General features: G+C 37.0%; 2 protein-coding genes across 2 annotated transcripts in view; both read left to right on the top strand.

The window, feature by feature from the left end:
• Positions 1–5315, top strand: part of chn1 (chimerin 1) — a 90242-nt gene extending 84927 nt beyond the window's left edge. Inside the window, exons 12-13 of the mRNA XM_052142343.1 lie at positions 1348–1453; positions 4307–5315. Of these exons, the coding sequence (XP_051998303.1) occupies positions 1348–1453; positions 4307–4478 (278 nt within the window). The 3' untranslated portion in view covers positions 4479–5315. The remainder of the gene's footprint in view (positions 1–1347; positions 1454–4306) is intronic.
• Positions 5316–14358: 9043 nt separating this feature from the next.
• Positions 14359–17088, top strand: LOC127654552 (uncharacterized). Its single transcript, XM_052141759.1, has 10 exons — positions 14359–14363; positions 14474–14600; positions 14886–15184; positions 15350–15440; positions 15665–15781; positions 15913–15988; positions 16064–16315; positions 16592–16763; positions 16879–17018; positions 17066–17088. The coding sequence occupies exons 2-10, from the start codon at positions 14511–14513 to the stop codon at positions 17086–17088; spliced, it is 1260 nt and encodes a 419-aa protein (XP_051997719.1). The 5' UTR covers positions 14359–14363; positions 14474–14510.
• Positions 17089–17669: the final 581 nt, after the last annotated feature.

A 17669-nucleotide genomic window follows, 5' to 3' on the forward strand; every position in this document is an offset into this window, starting at 1 on the left:
GGTTGTTAATTTTGGGTGAATGACTTTAAAGTCTTCTATATCTTAGAATTAGCTTCCACTGTAATATCCACCCGTATTTAACCTCTGGGTTCTGTTCGGTCATTTTTTACCGATTTTACTTTTTTTTTTTTTTATTAACGTTTCCGCAGTATTGCGGCTCACTGGATGTTTTTTTGTTTTTGACACCATTCTGAGTAAATTCTAGAGACTGTTGTCTGTGAAAATCCCAGAAGATCAGCAGTTGCAGAAATACTCAAACCAGCCCATCTGGTACAACAATCATGCCACGGTCAAATCACTGAGATCAATTTTTTCCCCATTCTGATGGTTGATGTGAACATTAACTAAAGCTCCTGACCATATCTGTATTATTTTATGCACTGCACTGATGCCACATGATTGGCTGATTAGAATCACATGGATGATGGTTGGTGCCAGATGGGCTGCTTTGAGTATTTCTGTAACTGCTGATCTTCTGGGATTTTCACACACAACAGTCTCTAGAATTTACTCAGAATGGTGACAAAAAAAAAGAAAACATCCAGTGAGCAGCAGTTCTGCAGATGGAAACATCTTGTTGATGAGAGAGGTCAACAGAGAATGGCCAGAATGGTTTGAACTGACAAAGTCTACATTAACTCAGATAACCACTCTGTACAATTGCGATGAGAAGAATATCATCTCTGAATACTATTCTGAGATGCGGGGTGGCACTGTTTTGTCATAACGAGGGGGACCTACACAATATTAGGCAAGTGGTTTTAATGTTGTGGCTGATCAGTGTAATTTGAGGTAGAGTAAATGAGGTCTCAATGCCATAATGGCCACCAAAAAATGCATGTTATGATAATATGTAAAGAGGTGTGACACAAAATGTGTTATTGCATGTATTAGAATAAAGATGTTATATTAAGACTGTTCTCTGGTCAATTTGTTCTGGTCTATTTACTCTAGAAAACATATCTGCTTTAGCTGGACCTACCTGAAAAATACAGTTTTATAGCTTGATATGAGTTAAAGAAGCTATTTATGATACCATTGTTTCATTTTATTGGTGCTTTTATTTATTGCACATCATTATTTCTTTCTTAAATTATCTTAATAATAATGCAAAAATAAAAATACACACCCACCACAAAATCTCAATGATATTGAAATGTTTGCTTGGAAAACAATGTTGGAGATTTCGGGTTTTCCCCCTTTTAGTAGATCAGAGCTGTAATTGCATGACATTTTTCATTGTAGTGTGAAATTCTTAGGGTTCATTCATACTGTAGATCTCAGTATTGATGTATCATCTGGTGAGGTAGATATCAGTTTTTGACCTGTTTGTTTCCTGTATCACAGAGCTAACAGATCTAGATGAGCGTTTGGAAGCTCTGCATGAAGCTCTGAAGCTGCTGCCTCCGGCTCACTGCGAAACATTACGATATCTAATGGCACACTTGAAAAGGTGAGGAGCACGTGCTCACAGTCCCTTTACATTCACATTTCAGAGCAGTTCTTGTGTCATTTACAAATAAGTTTGTCTGAGATTTTTCTGCCAAAATTACTGATGAAAAATGTCATGAGATGACAAAATTTTTTTTATTTTGTCAACAATACCGAATACGAAAATGACACATCCTGACTATAATCAAATGGTTTTTATTACAAATATGAAGAGAGAAAAATAATACTGCAAGATATTAAAAATGCACCAAGTTATTTATTTATTCCTTAATTCAATCTAAAGAAAGAAATCTAGAATTTTATATATATATATATATATATATATATATATATATATATATATCTAGTTGGGTTAATTAATTCAAACATCCTATTCTGTATGAGATTAATCAGCTACGTATATCCACAACATAAACATAATATGAACTTGAATCAAGTTATGCGCTAGTCAGAATGTGTAACTTGCTTTGTGAATACGCTGTTTCTTTAAAAACACGCTACTCGTAATTCACTTATCCTAAACTGTCTAAATTCACATTAGAGTAACATAAAAAGTTGCTAATCCTTCAGTATATTCATTATATACTATTATTTCAGGTTTTCTCTTGTTGTTTAATCTTATTAAACATATTAATTTGATCTGTCAGAATTAACGTATTAACGCATGCGATTTAAATAAATTTTTTGTAATCGAGATTAACGCATTTACCATTAATACAACATAAACCAGCGGAACCTTTATAATGTGTCTGCCCGGAGTCATTGACTGTCATACACTGACACACAAAAACACCAGAGCCCTTCTACCAATGAGGAGCCTACAAGCTTAGCATAAAATAGCATAATGCAGTGGTCATATCGACATTATATGTCGTATCATACCAGTTGACCATTACGCTCACTTCTATGATAGTTATCATCTCGGTAAATAAAAGAGTTTCTGCACTCAAACACAACAGCACTTCCGTATCAGTGATAAAGCAATTTGATGTTCAAAACAAGCCCAAAATCAAAGTCAAATTTATTTATAAACATTTAAAACAACAATTGTTTACTAACAATTTAATACTGATTTAAGAACTCAGCTCTCATACAGAGTTAAATGCCAAAGAATATAAAATAAAAAACTGCAGATGGAAATTGTGTTGGAAATATTTTTCAGACTATGTAAGGCTCTTAATTACCACAGAAGCATGTCAAGTCTATCACATTAGAGCACACTCATGGCCCGACAACACCCTCGTCACAGAGATGTTTTTGTCTGCAAGTGCTTTTAATGTGGAGTTCAAAGCAGCGCTTGAAGCTGGTGTTGATGCTCTGACGTGAATCATGAATGCTGCTTCACAATTGCTGTAACAAAGTGGAAAGCCACAGTCTAATATTAATATTGTGGAGGATGACGGTTTAAAATATTAAATGCAATGAACAATGAACATACAACCTATGTGGGGACTAGCTCTTTCAATTAGTCAAACTCACACTTAGACTTTGGGAAACGTTTAATGTTACTTGAATTGGTGATATTTTAGTGCATTTCTATCTTTATACAGTGGAACGCTTTGTTTGGAAAATGTTAATAAAGCATTGTATTGTTACATATTGTTTTGTTTTCTTTCCTAAAAAGGAAGTAAATTAATTTTTGAAAGGAAAATAAGACTTTCAAAAATCTGTGATTAATCATGATTAAAAAGTGAATCTACTGACAGCACTAAAATTAATATTAAGTATGTTTGAAATAATTGTAAGTAGTTTATATATATATATTTTAATATTTGAATATTTTATTAAAGTTTGGTCTGTTACAGTGTGATGCATGTTGTTTTTCACATTATTGTCTAAAGCATGTTTTGTTTCTTTGTCAAAAATTGTATTATATGCCATTTTTTGGAAAACTGAAATTACGTTTAAAGGACGTTTTCGTCAAAAGAGAAAAATTATGCCTAAAATAAAATATGGTGAAAATTAACAATGTTTTCACTATTTAAAAAAAATAATAAACTAATACAATTTTAAACAAACCTTTTGATTTGGACTTAAATGGTGTAATCCTTCTGTAAAAAGTAAAAACTAAACTAAAATGTTTCTCTTTGGATACCATTTGATGAACCATAATCAAATATTATTCATGATGGTCTTCAGTGGCATAATTTTCTGTTTTATGGTTGTCTTGTCATACATAATGTACTACACATTTACCTTGGTTTGACAGAGAAAAATTTTTTAATTATTAATAATAGGCCAATTATGAAACAAAACTTCTTCACTACTTACTATTTCAATAGATAATAATGAAATATTATGAAATATTCGGTTACACCACCTTGACATTTTTTATTTAAGCCGCACAAAAAAAAACTAAATAAAATTGAATTCAGAAACTGAAAACATGTCTGAAAAGCAGGTCCTTAAAATGTCTTAAATTCAGTTTTCTAAAATTTAAGGTCATAAAAAGTCTTAAATATCTTAGATGGTTTAACAAAAGTCTTAATTATCATTTAAATAGGTCTTAAATTTGGGGTTCCTAATGTGATTCTTACACTTTAAAAGGGTTTTAATTTAATTAACGAGTCATATGTTTGCGCTGTGGGCTTCAAAGTGAAAAGCACGCGGGGAATTTGAGATTCAATATTTCCAGCGGCTTCCGATGATTGGCTCTTGTAGCCTCTGTGTAATATCAGTCGACCTCTAATTCATTTTGATATATTGGTAAATAAACCAATTTGAATATGATGTGCATATATATACACATTCTATATTTTTTGTAATAAATTCATTGATTTCAATATGAGCTTATTGGTGTTTTTAGTTGGGTTGTATATTATGTTATGTAACATTTATATATGTTTGCGTGCAGGGTAACTCAGAATGAGAAGGATAACCTGATGAACGCTGAGAATCTGGGGATCGTATTTGGGCCAACCTTGATGCGAGCGCCAGATCTGGACGTCATGACAGCTCTAAACGACATCCGCTATCAGAGGCAGGTGGTGGAGTTACTCATCAAGAATGAAGACATCCTCTTCTAGTCTGGAATGAATCATGAGACTGCATTATTCTTCTTTCACTCTGTCTAGACTTGAATATGAAGGATTCTTTTTTTGGACCAGTACTTACTAACGTGTACTGTACCTTTTTTCTTTCCTGTCTGATGGATTATGTTCCTGTATCTTGCATGGCTTTCTCCCCATTTTTGTCGGGGGTCACTGAAGCTTAAGGTTGCCACTCAGTGTAGTGATCGTGGTGTACTTCAGCATTATTATTGGATTGTTCTGACTGTGGCCAAAAGTGCTGGAGTCTGGCAGATCGTACTTCTATCGTTCCTTTTGCACAACAAAACAGTTGATTTTGTTTTGTTTTTGTACAACAATGTGAATCTGGATATCATAAAGTAATTTTTGGAGACACTTTATCTGAGAGTCGTAAAGAAGAATGGTGACACATTGTGCACACATACTGTATTAACAATAACTCCTCATATGTTATAAATGAACTATTATTTAGACAATCCCTGGTATTCATTTATAATGCTCTCAAATTTGAGAGGTTTGTTATTCATGTAAGTACAGTATATGCTTTGAATGTTTATGGCTCTGCAGGTAACGCGTCACTAGTGATTTTTCAAAATGTTGTGTTGTTTTTCTTCCTACTGTCAGGTTTATCTGGCTCTCTGCCTTTACACACCAGACCTCTTTATGAGAGTCGAAAGAATTATTTCTACAGTCTTTGTACATTTCAGAATTCATTATTGTAGATTTGCCTTTAGAAAACCCTCTTGCACTCTCAACATGACTGGTTGATGGTTTTGTTTCTATGTTTTTGTATTTGTTTTTGAGCATGAATACATTAATTTATTAAAATGTGCTTTTAGTATGGTGTTTTGAGTCAATTTATACACAAAACTGGGTAACACTTTACATTTCTGTTATCTTGGTTAAGGGTTCATTAATGAGCACAGGGCTGTTGAATGCTTGATTCTGAAAGTGTGCAATAGAGTTTCAGGAAACACATGACTATGAAGTAGTTCAATGGGCTTCATGTATAAAACTGCATAGATTTCATCCTATAAGTATGTGTACGCACAAATGTCAGATTCTGCACACGGTGTCTTTTATAAATTCCAGCTATCGAAAGATTGTGCGTACATGCATGTGATTTATTCCCCACCCCGTCTTCTCTCCAAAATAACCATATATGGCATGTACAACCACTGTTTTACTATGCATTAACTCATTTAATTACCATATGCATTTCACCATTCAGACACGTGACTATAGCGTTTGACGGTACAAGAAACTATGAACATTAAGAGATAATACAAACTGTAAGTGCCTATAAGTTAGATGCTGGTGCTAAAAATTACTTTTAATCTTTGTCTTGTATTAGAGTAAACAATCTAGACATCCTTTAAACAGGATCTGTTTACCCAAGAAACATTATTTTATAAGATATAATGATATCTAATCAATGCAATTCTGTGCTTCTCAGTCAATGTTTTAAATAGTTTTAAAGGTGTTTATATAGAGAAGTTAAATATTTAATACTGGAAACAAAACAAATATTATTCAAATTATTTTTGCAGTTTAAAACCATTTTCTGATATCAACAGATAACTCAAATAAAATAAAATGTGCAAGTTTACCTTTTTTTATATTCGACTGATATTTTATATTTGGAAAAAAAAAACAGCTGAATGGCAAAGATATAATTAATAATATTTTTATAAGGCTACAAACAGGGTTTTCTTTGCAATTCGGGTCGGGATGAAGCAGGGCAGGCAGTCATGTTTTGCAGTGCTGTACCTGTTTGCAGCAGTACAAGACTGTGTTTCTGATGAGACCAATGGACACCAGCCACCAGTCTCTGAAATGGACCGTTCGACTACTCTGAGTGTGTCTGGCAGTCTCTCATAATACCATATTTTTTACCAGACCATTTCACGTCAGTCAGAGCAGTGGCGGTTCTGGCTTACTTGGTGCCCTAGGTGAGATCTGACGTGGCACACCCCTTAACTTCCCAACCCCTCCCCAATTATGGATTTTATTATGTTAACAGCTTTTTTTTTAAAGAACTATGCTTTAACACAAAATATATAAAAAGGATAGTTCACCCAAAAATTTAAATTCTCTCATCATTTAATCACCCTTATGACATCCCAGATGTGTATGACTTTCTTCTGCTGAATACAAATGAAAACATTTTTAGAAAAATATCTCAGATTTGTAGTTCCAAACAACGCAAGTAAATGTTGGTTTGAACTTTGAAGATAAAAAAAAATCACATAAAGGTAGTCCATATGACTCCAGTGGTTAAATCCATATCTTTAGAAGTGACAAAATAGGACTGGGTGAGAAACAGATCAATATTTAAGTAATTTTTTACGGTTTACTCTTTCACATCTGAAAATCACATGTGATGCCTGTTTTGTTTCAGTTTCAGATCTGAAAGTCTAAGTGGAGATTTAGAGTTAAAAGGTATTATCGATCTCTTTCTCACCCACACCTATCATATCACTTCTAAAGACATAGATTTAACCACTTATGAGTCTTATGGATTACTTTTATACTGTCATTATGTGCTTTTTGGGAACCTTCAATGTTCTGGCCAACTTATCACTTATTATTTGGACCTACAGAGCTGAGATATTATTCTAAAAATCTTAATTTGCATTCTGCAAAAGAAAGAAAGCCATGTTACTGGAATGACATGAAGGTGAGTAAATGATGAGAGAATTTTTATTTTTTGGTTCTGACATTGAATATAGAATGAAGTAACTATATGCGTATACAGCTGTGGCCGAAAGTATTGGCAGTGACGTACATTTTGTGTTTTTCAAAGTTTTCTGCTTCAGTATTTGTAGATTATTTATTCACATGTTTCTATGGTATACTGGAAAACAATGATAAGTATTTCATAAGTTTTAAAGGCTTTTATTGGCAAAAACATTCAAAATATGCAGAGTCAATATTTACAGTGTTGACCCTTTTTCTTCATAACCTCTGCAATTCGCTCTGGCATGCTGGATATCAGCTTCTGGGTCAAATCCTGACTGATGGCGATCCATTCTTGCCTTATTAGTACTTGTAGTTGATCACAATTTGTGGGCTTCTGTTTGTCCACTCGCCTTTTGAGGATTGACCACAGGTTCTCTATGGGCCACAGATCCAAAATTTCAATGTAATGATATCCGAGCAACTTCTTTATCACTCAATTATCACCAAATTGCTCCTGGATCGTTGGGAGAAGTTGCTCTTGCAGGACGTTTTGATATCATAGGCAGAATTGTGAGAGAGCCCACTCCCTTGGAAGAAAAGCAATCCCACACATGGATGACCTCAGGATGCTTTACTGTTGGCACGACACTGGTCTCATGGTAGCGCTCACCTTTTCTTCTCCATACTATTGATTTTCCAGATGTCCCAATCAGTTGGAAGGGGGCTTCATCAGAGAAAATAACTTTACACCAGTCTTCTGGTGTCCAATCTTTGTAATTCCTACAGAATTTCAGTTTGTCCTTGATGTCTTTCTTTGAGAGAAGTGGTTTCTTTGCTGCCCTTCTTGACACCAGGCCATTGTCCAAACAACTTCTCCTCACTGTGCCTGCAGATGCACTCATACCAACCTGCTGCCAATATTGAGCAAGCTCTGCCTCAGGAGGAGATGGTCCTGGTGCTTGCTGGACAATCTTGGATGTCCTGAAGCCTTCTTTACTGCAGTTGAAACTCTCTCCTTGAAGTTCTTGATGATCCGGTAAATGGTTCTTTCAGGTGCAATATTCTTTGCAGCAATTTCCTTGCATGTGATGCCATTTTGATGCAAAGTGCTGATGGCTGCATGTCTTTCTTTAGAGGTAACCATTTCTAAGAACACAATGATTGGAAGCATTTATTCCCTCCCTTTAGCCTCCCATCAGTCTGCTCTTATAATCCAATCAGAATGATAGTGTGATTTCACCTGAGTAGTACTATTTCACACTTTCCCAGGTGCTGATATGATTAGTGAAATGATGTTGGCTGGTCATTTTGACCCAGGACCAAAAAACAGTGAAATTAGTTTTTTTGTGATAAAGTTAATTTTTTTGGCCAATGAAGCTTTTTGCAATTATTTAAAATGCATCTGATCACATTGCACAATAATCTAGAAACAATGTGAATCAACACCACAACAATTGAAGCAGAAAACTTGTGAAACACAAAATGTATGTTACTGCCAATAATTTTGGCCACAGCTGTACAGAATATACATATATTCACTGGCGGCCAAAAGTTTGGTATAATATACAGATTTTGCTGTTTTGGAAGGCAATTGTTATTTTAATCACCAAAGTGCAGTTCAACTGATCACAACAGTCAGGACAATACTGATGTAAAAAACAGCACCATCGCTATTTGAAAAAAGTCATTTTTGATGAAATTTAGACAGGCCCCATTTCCAGCAGCCATCACTCAAACACCTTATCCTTGAGTAATCATGCTAAATTGATCATTTGCTGCTAGAAAATCACTTGCCATTATATCAAACACAGTTGAAAGCTATTTGGTTCCTTAAATAAAGCTTAACATGGTCTTTGAGTTTCTTTTTGAGTTGCCACAGTATACAATAGACTGGCACGTCTTAAGGTCAATATTAGGTCACAAATGGCAAAAAAGGAACAGCTTTCTCTTGAAACTTGTCAGTCAATCATTGTTTTGTGGAATGAAGGCTATAAAAGGTGTACACTCAAGTCTTCAAAGACAAAGGACAACTGGCTCTAACAAGGACAGAAGAGATGTGTAAGGCCAGATGTATAACTAAACAAGAGGATAAGTGCATCAGAGTCTCTAGTTTGAGTCTAGTTCCTTTTCAATTAGTAACATTAAAATGAATACAGCATATTATTTTATAAAAAATATTTTCAGTTCATTACTTATCCAGTTGGAGTGTGCACAGGCAAGAGCATGCGGACTGTGCGCACATATTTACACACCTAGTTTAGTTTTTATAAATTCAGATGTTTGTGTAGGAAATTGCGTTTCATTGCCCATTGTATGCATACTCAACGTTTAAGGATGTCGCTCCGTGCTCAGTATGCATGACCCAAATTTCCTCATCAGCAACAGTTTGCGCGGACTGTCCGCGCACTGCCCAGATTTTCTCAACAAGTGGACAGTCCTCATCTGTACGTATCGCCGGTGCATGTGCCTGTTGTTGACTGTAATACAAGAGTATCACAAGCAGTCGTAGTGTACATGCATCGAACGTGTTCATATTCGCTCGCTGTCAAAAGAGTATACTTTGAAAAGCAAAGCAGTCAACCGGGTGCGATCCAATCAGGAGCGCACAAAAATGAAGTATTCCCAGGCCTTTATGCATCAGGCCCCTGGTCTTGACTGCATTACAGTTCCATATCACTTTGTATATAGGGGATCTTCTCTGTATCACTGGAGTATAAAGAATGATGGATTCAGTGTTTCAAATTTGGGGAAAAACATGTCTCTCACAGTGTGGTACTTGGGTGTGATGAGAAGAAAGTGTTTTTCATCCTCTATTTGCTTTAGGTCACAGAGTCTGCATATTCTCTACTCTCTCCTGTCCAGCCTGTCTTATGTCTTCCTCTCAATTTCTAGATCATGATCACTAAATCTGTATTTTGAGAGAATTTGTCTCTCTTTTAATTGTTTAATTGAAGTAGTTTGCGAATTATGTGGTTCTATTTAGAAAAATTGAAAACACAAAATTGAAGTATCTTTTATATTTTTCTCAATGTATTTAATAACGATTTTAGAGTTGTACCTGGAGTCAATCACAGGTTGAGTTTCATTAACTAATTTAAGAGCCACTGTATGTAGAGGATGAGACACTGGTGGGATCTCATTATATTTTATAGACTCAGGATCAGACTGATGGAGGTGATGCCAGAATGGAACAGATCTCTTCTGTATTTTAATGTTTAGGAGATATAAGCCTAGTTCAGTCCTGCAGCTGGTATTGGAAGTGACTCTATGTACCCCCAAAATATTCTTTACAAATTTCAATGGAATTTTCCCCAAATTTTGCATTCATATAATAGAAATGCTTTAATGATTGAGTTGACCATGACTCTGGTTTTGTCTGTAAGGGCCAACTCCTGACAGTACTCCTCCAGCAGGACTAAATCATCTACATACAGAAAGTCAAGTCAAGTCAAGTGGTTTTTATTGTCGTTCAACCATATACAGTTAGTACAGTACACAGCGAAATGAGACAACGTTCCTCCAGGACCATGGTGCTACATAAAACAACATAGGACAAACACAGAACCACATGAGACTACACAGACTAAATACCATTTCTACATTTGACCTCCGTGTCATGTAGAGCGAGGCCTGCAAAATCCTTTATATAGACTAAATACTACTGCAAAATCCTTTATATAGATTAAACACTACTGCAAAATCCTTTATATAGACTAAATACTACTGCAAAATCCTTTATATAGATGTTAAATAGGGTTAGACTGCATCCCTGTCTCACTCCACATCCCTGCTGGAAGAATGCTGTTCTGTGATTTCTCATTTTGATTGCACATTTACTGTTTGCTTAAAGGTATTGTATAATATCAAATGTTTTTCCACCAATGGCAATTTGAAGAAGTTTGTAAAATAAACCATTGTGCCAAATTGAGTCGAATGCTTTTTTAAATGTAATTTTAAATATTTTTCTTTCTTTGCCATTGATGTTTTTGTTAATTAGAGTATGAAGAGAATAAATGTGGTCAGATGTGTGCTGTCAAAAAATACACATTGTGATTTATTTAGGATGTTATGTTTTAAAATGAATGTGACTTTTTGAGTATTTATTATACTCCCTAGTTTACCCCTATTTATTTAACTATCTAGGGCACTTAAAATCAGTGCACGTTGTCAATTATTCCTTACATAATTAATTTACAAATGTGTTATAAATCTTTAATATGTGGTTAAAACAACTTGCATAACTAGCTGACATTCATGCAATGCATACCAAATAGTAAGCCATTATAAATGCTTATTCAATACTAGTAACCTATACAAAATTATACTTTCATGTAAATTGGACACATATAAAGTATTAATTAATGAGTTGCCAGTTTTGGAAACCTATGTACATAAAGTTCAGTATGGTTTAATGGTTTTCAGACTTTATAATATGATATATGCTGTGAATGAACATGAAAACCTGAAAAAGTGTTTTTGCAGAGAACTTTAGTAACTAGGAAAACTCATTTATTTTTGCATCAACGTAACAATGAAAGTGACAACACAAGGGAGTCGAGACATTACATAGAATAAATAGAATGTACAAAATTACATTTTGTATATCAAAAGTGCTGCATATTGTGTGTGAATAATTTCTTTGTGTTTTGTGTTTGTAGTCAGAAAGCATGACCTTGATAAAGCAGGGCTGTATGTTTAATATCTAGATTGATGGTTCATCTGAAGTCCTGTGAGCCCTTCAGGTCTGTCTCAATCATGCTGATGTGTTCAGAGATTTACACAGACATAATCTGTCCTGAGGCAACCCCCCTCTTCCCATATATAGCCATGTTTTTAATTACTAGACGTGCATGCAGATAACATAAGAAGAGATTTGCATAGCTAGTGCTGAATGGCATCATCAGATAGTAACAGATAGTCATTACCAGTTAAAACACGTCCAATCAAAGCAGGCACTGAATTGTGTGTGGGCTGTTTCTGGTGTCTTATCGGTTTTCTCAGAGAGCTCTGTGCTTTATAGACTGCAGCAGTTCAGGTCAGACACGCCACTGCATTCATGACCCTTCTGTCAGCTGCCGAGTCTTGATGTTCCATGAAATCCCATTAAATTATCTCCCATTGTTCTGCCTAGTAACCATGGAATGACCATCAGAGGTCCGGTTGTAGAAAAGACATGAAGCTTGACAGGCTTTGATTAGTGCATGTCTTTGATTTTGTCAAGCTTTATTTATCTGTCCCACATTGCTGTGATTCTTAAACTAAGGTTTTCAGGGCTACTAGGATTTTTAAGATTAAAGTACTGCATACAAAATCTAATATAGCATACATACACTCACCTAAAGGATTATTAGGAACACCATACTAATACTGTGTTTGACCCCCTTTCGCCTTCAGAACTGCCTTAAAGCCCATGGTGCAGGTTTGTTTTTTTTGTTTTTTTTGGCAATTTTCTAGTTGGTAATAAACATTTAAACAGTTATCCATTGTATTTGATGTTGTAGGGTACTACAAAAAAGAAATATAATACGGAAAAGTAGGTGATAGGTTAGCTTTTCGCTACAGCTTAGCGATTATTCTTATTTCTCCCACAATGCATTCCATGACGTCACATGAGGTACTCGCTGACTGTTGGACGACAGAAGAAAGCCCGCGGCCCGCCTTACAATTGAGGGAGAGTGAGACGAGGAGTAGCTAACTAGCGAAAGAGTGACAGTGACAGATTTATAAGTAAGTAGATCGATAGATAGATAGATAGATAGATAGATAGATAGATAGATAGATAGATAGATAGATAGATAGATAGATAGATAGCATAGATAGAATAGCATAGATAGTGAGAGATAGCATAGCATAACAGATAGCTTAGAGATAGATAAAGAGTAGATCATAAATAACGTTAGTCAAAATGGTTTATTACTGTGTTTGTGGCGGGTGCAAGAACTCCAGCAAAACTGGACATAGGGTCCATTCCTTCCCCAAGGACAAAGGGATCTTCCGAAGCTGGGTGCAGTTTGTGAAGATTAGGCGGGCAGATTTTTCAGCTAGCTCTGTCACCGCCTACTCGAGAATATGCAGCGCGCATTTCAAAGAGGAGGATTACCACTCAGGGGATGCTAAAATGGTCTCACTTGGATTAAAGAGTGAGAGGAGTGCTAAATTACTTCCTACCGCCGTATTCCTATTTTGTATACCGTGTTCCCTTTGACACAGCCTCCACTAACTTACAAGCACGATCACTCTGACATTAGAAGAGCATATTTCGTGATTCACGAATAAAAATTAGAATAATAACAAAATTGCCCTGAAGTAAAAGTCCATATCATCATGAAAGCTTTATGGCTGTGCCATAGGTTATTGTTTCCACTGAGAAACTAACGTTAGTTGTAGCACACACGTCCCATTTTATTGATGGACTTATGAAATGACTGGGAATATTTACTTATCTTCTTGGAATTTCAAAGATGATAAGTAAATAATTCTCAGTACTTCCAAGCTGAAAATAAATGATTAAATGTTTCCATGTACTCCTGCAATGTGCTTGTACACCCAATGTGCTTGTGAATCACTGTTCTAAGTATTCATAGTATACCCACCTCTTATTTCACCACTACACCCATTTGCATTTTGCTGACCCTTTTTCATATTTGTTTTCGCAAGATGATGACAGACACCTCACAGCAGGAGACTGTGGACAGTGTAGACACTGTGGAGAGTGTCGATACTGGGGATCAGCCCTTGCCCTCCTCCACTTCTGACGCTGGGACACAGTGTTCTTTGAAGCCCCCCCGATGGTCTCACAGTAAAACTTGGGTATTTTAAGGGGTAGTTATTAGATATAGTCTCTAAAACATTGCCAGTATCTATGCAATCAGAACATTTCCATACACATTGATTAAATTAATACATAGCCTACACCAAAAAACATACCAGTTTAGATTTGCCATGATTGTCTCATGTTTGGGTATGTTTACTGCCTCTCCACAGCTGTGCAGGTTAACCTGAAGCCCAAGATGGTCAGCGTGGGCACACAGACATCATTCGGCACACAAACCTCCACTCCCCTTGCTAGTCCTGAACAGACAGATGAAGATGATGATAATGCCTCTGTCATCAGTGACTTATCGTGGGTGCCCAAAGAGCCGATGCATGAGGAGGACTTGTTTGATGAGGAGCCACCTTACACGTGTGACCCCATCACAAGTGAGATAGTTTAAAACCAACATAGACCATTTTGAATGCTCATTTTTGTGTACTGTAGCTTTGGTAGTTTGAATGCCCCCCCCCCAACAACAATTTTTTTGTTCTTGTAGTGGCATTGACAAATTCATTGTTTGCCAAGAGGAGCTGATGGGCCTTTTTGTCATCTGTCCGGCCTGTTGTGAGAGGTCAGATAGTAGCATCGTGCAGCAGGAAGGAACTTTTCTTAAGATCAAGCAGGTAAGGTTTTGTTTACGCAGCAGGCCATCTGATTAGAAAATCAGAATATCTAATTACAATCTGATAGCTCTGACTGTCTTGCCAGTTAATTTAATTTACAATGTATGTACCAGGCTGGCTTTAGTCTATTGGTTTGTGATGGCATCATATTTGAGTGTTATACTGTATTGGTCATGTGTGTTTCATTGAAAACATGAAACCTTTGACCAGTAATGTACAGTACCTAATCTATATTGAATCCTGATATACTGTTGATTACACTTTTTTTTTTTTTTACATATCTAGGTCTGTGCATCATGTGGCTACCACCGTTTCTGGCAAAACCAGCCAATGCTCCACAGGAACATGCCGACCTGCAACCTCCTGTTAAGCGGGGCCATTCATTTCACTGGATGTTTGGCCACCCAGACATTAAGAATGTTGACTCTGTTTGGCCTGCAGTGCATCAGTGCGAGCAGTTACTTTCGCCATCAGCGCCGCTACACCATCCCTGTAATCGTTCAGGCCTGGCAAAACGATCAAGCGAAGAATTTTAGTGACCTACGGGCAATGGATGGCGGGCTAGCTCTTGCTGGTGACTGCAGGTAAACCAGTGTGAGAGCTCATAGACCAGTTGCACATTTTGATTTTTTATTTGTTATCATGTAGGGTGGCTTTAGTTGGCATTTGCAGATGACATGGTGGATTGTCTTTACAGACCTTGGTTATTAAAAACTTGAAACCTAATTCAAATTTGTAATTAATTCCAGGTCAGATTCTCCTGGGCACTGCGCGAAGTATGGATCCTACTCTCTGATCGAGGACAGAGTGAACAAGGTGGTGGATGTTCAGCTTGTTCAGGTAAACCTGATGTTATTAGACAAAGAAATGAACTCTGCAATTTAGTAAACTGATTGTATATTAATATAACATCTTTCCACTAGTACAACGATGCTTAGAGTTTTGTGTATTGCCTAACTAGAGTACAGTGTATCGTAATGCTTGGACCAGCAACGCGTCGGTTCATTCACGCCTCCTTCAACAACACCAGCATTTTACACTTACACAGTTATGTCATGTTGCAGAGCTCAGAGGTCCCCAACAGCTCATGGTGTGAGCTTGAAGGGCTCAAGCGCAGTGTTGGACTGCTGAGGGGAAAGGACCTGCATTTAGCAACGCTGATCACGGACCGTCATCGCCAGGTATTTACAATAAAAATGCAGTATAGAATGTAAACATCTGAATTGCACTGAAGCTGGATGTTTGTGGTTTGCTGATACACGGAGGGCCACACAGGTCAATCATCCACAAAAGTTTGTTTATTTCTCCTTAGGTTGCCAAATGGGTGAGAGAGGAGCTGAGCCCTGAAGGGTCACGGCATTATTTTGATGTGTGGCACATTGCCAAAAGTATGTATCCATTGTTGGAACCTTGAAGCAGTTTTTGTTAGTGCATATCAATTAATACCATTTGTTCTAAAACAGGTCTGGGGAAGGCATTGGATGCAGCTTCAAAAGAGTGTGACCAACTACAGCTGTGGAGGCCTGCTATAGTGAATCACCTCTATTGGACTGCAGCCTCAACCCCAGACGGCAACCCAGCAGTCATGGAGGCTAAATGGAAAAGTTTAGTCAACCACATCCAGGACATCCATGACCATGACACCCCTGCTTTCTCCAGTTGTGCCCATGGCCCTCTAGACGGGGATCAGCGCAACAAAGAGTGGCTGGACCCAGGTACAGTATACACAGCATGTGGTATTATGTACACTCTACAGTTTTGTTGTATTTGCTGTCTGAGTGCTTTGACATGTGACCTATGATGATTAAATTATTTTTTCATTCCCTGGCAATCTCATAACATTCTGTTTACTGTTTATGTTTGCTATAATTCATATGCAGGACCATTTCATGTGTTTCCATTAAAAAAAAAAATTTTGTCTGAATCTATCTTGTCTATTTATACGTTTTCCATCTGTGTGTCTGTCTGCCTCCCTGTCTTGGTCTTTGCAGGCTCATTGGCAGCAGTAAAGCTGGAGAACATAATCACGAGGACTGCCTTACTGAAAGATGTTCGACAGCTGTCTCCACAGCATCAGACATTCTCCCTTGAGGCTTACCGCTCCCTCATCTTGCACTTCGCACCCAAGCACACAGGGTTTTCATACGTTGGGATGTATAGCAGGTCAGTGCTATCCAAGGAATAATACAGCCAATTATTATGCCTTTTATAGTAATAATAGTACCTATTATCATGCCTATTGTAGTAAAAAAAAAATCTCAAATGTGTTATTTTGTAGGCTTCTCTTAGCGGCGCTGCATTACAATCACAATTCCAACCGCGAGACAGCGCGGAAAAGTGATGGGATGGAGAAGTACTGCGTGCGCTTCAGAAAAGGTGCCCATGTGGTGCGTCCCATCAAAGAGGCAGCCTCATGCGGTAAGCAGTGTCATGCAGTTCTATCATATTTTGAGATGGCTCACGAGACATCTGTGATCAGTGGCAATGATCTTTATTCAGTATTATTATTATTATATCTGCAGGTTATGCAACATCATTGATGAAGGCCCTTCAGGAAAGCTACACCCATTCACCTGCAGCTCTTCGAGAGGTTAGCGCTAATTTGTCCTCCGATGCACCCGCCCCATCGCTAAATCCTTTGAACAGGTTCCTAAGGAGGAGGCCGTCAGCCTCTTCCTAGCCCGGCAGTCACGCTACAAGAGAACCTAAATTCTCATTATTATTATTATTTTTTCCACAGACAAGTCCAATGATTTAGTTGTAAGTATTTATTTTAGTTGTTATTTATCTTCTTTCCTTCTGTCCCTGTCATCTCATTTGGTGGTGGTTTCCTGTATTCTGCATGTTTTGTGTGTTGTTGCTTTGGTTTTACTTTGCACTAAATCATTACTTTTTTCGTCTTTGTAAGTGGCATTAATTGTCGCTGTACCCCATTCAAGGGGTCCTGCATGCTGCATGTCTGCTCCTCTGTCTGTTATTTGCATGAAATTTGTTTTATGTAATTCAAAATAATTTACCAATCATTTTACCTGTGCCTTGTCAACCTCTGTGTGCGGTGTTGTCTGGGTT

The sequence above is a fragment of the Xyrauchen texanus genome, chromosome 14 (genome assembly GCF_025860055.1).
Source record: "Xyrauchen texanus isolate HMW12.3.18 chromosome 14, RBS_HiC_50CHRs, whole genome shotgun sequence".
In the NCBI taxonomy this organism is placed as follows: domain Eukaryota; kingdom Metazoa; phylum Chordata; class Actinopteri; order Cypriniformes; family Catostomidae; genus Xyrauchen; species Xyrauchen texanus.

Excerpts from the sequence above, each read along its gene's own strand:
- LOC127654552 (XM_052141759.1), top strand. The coding sequence starts at position 14,511 with ATGGGCCTTTTTGTCATCTGTCCGGCCTGTTGTGAGAGGTCAGATAGT. Across the intron at positions 15,989-16,063 it reads TGTGTGGCACATTGCCAAAA|GTCTGGGGAAGGCATTGGAT; the intron begins GTATGTATCCAT and ends GTTCTAAAACAG. Across the intron at positions 16,316-16,591 it reads CAAAGAGTGGCTGGACCCAG|GCTCATTGGCAGCAGTAAAG; the intron begins GTACAGTATACA and ends TGGTCTTTGCAG.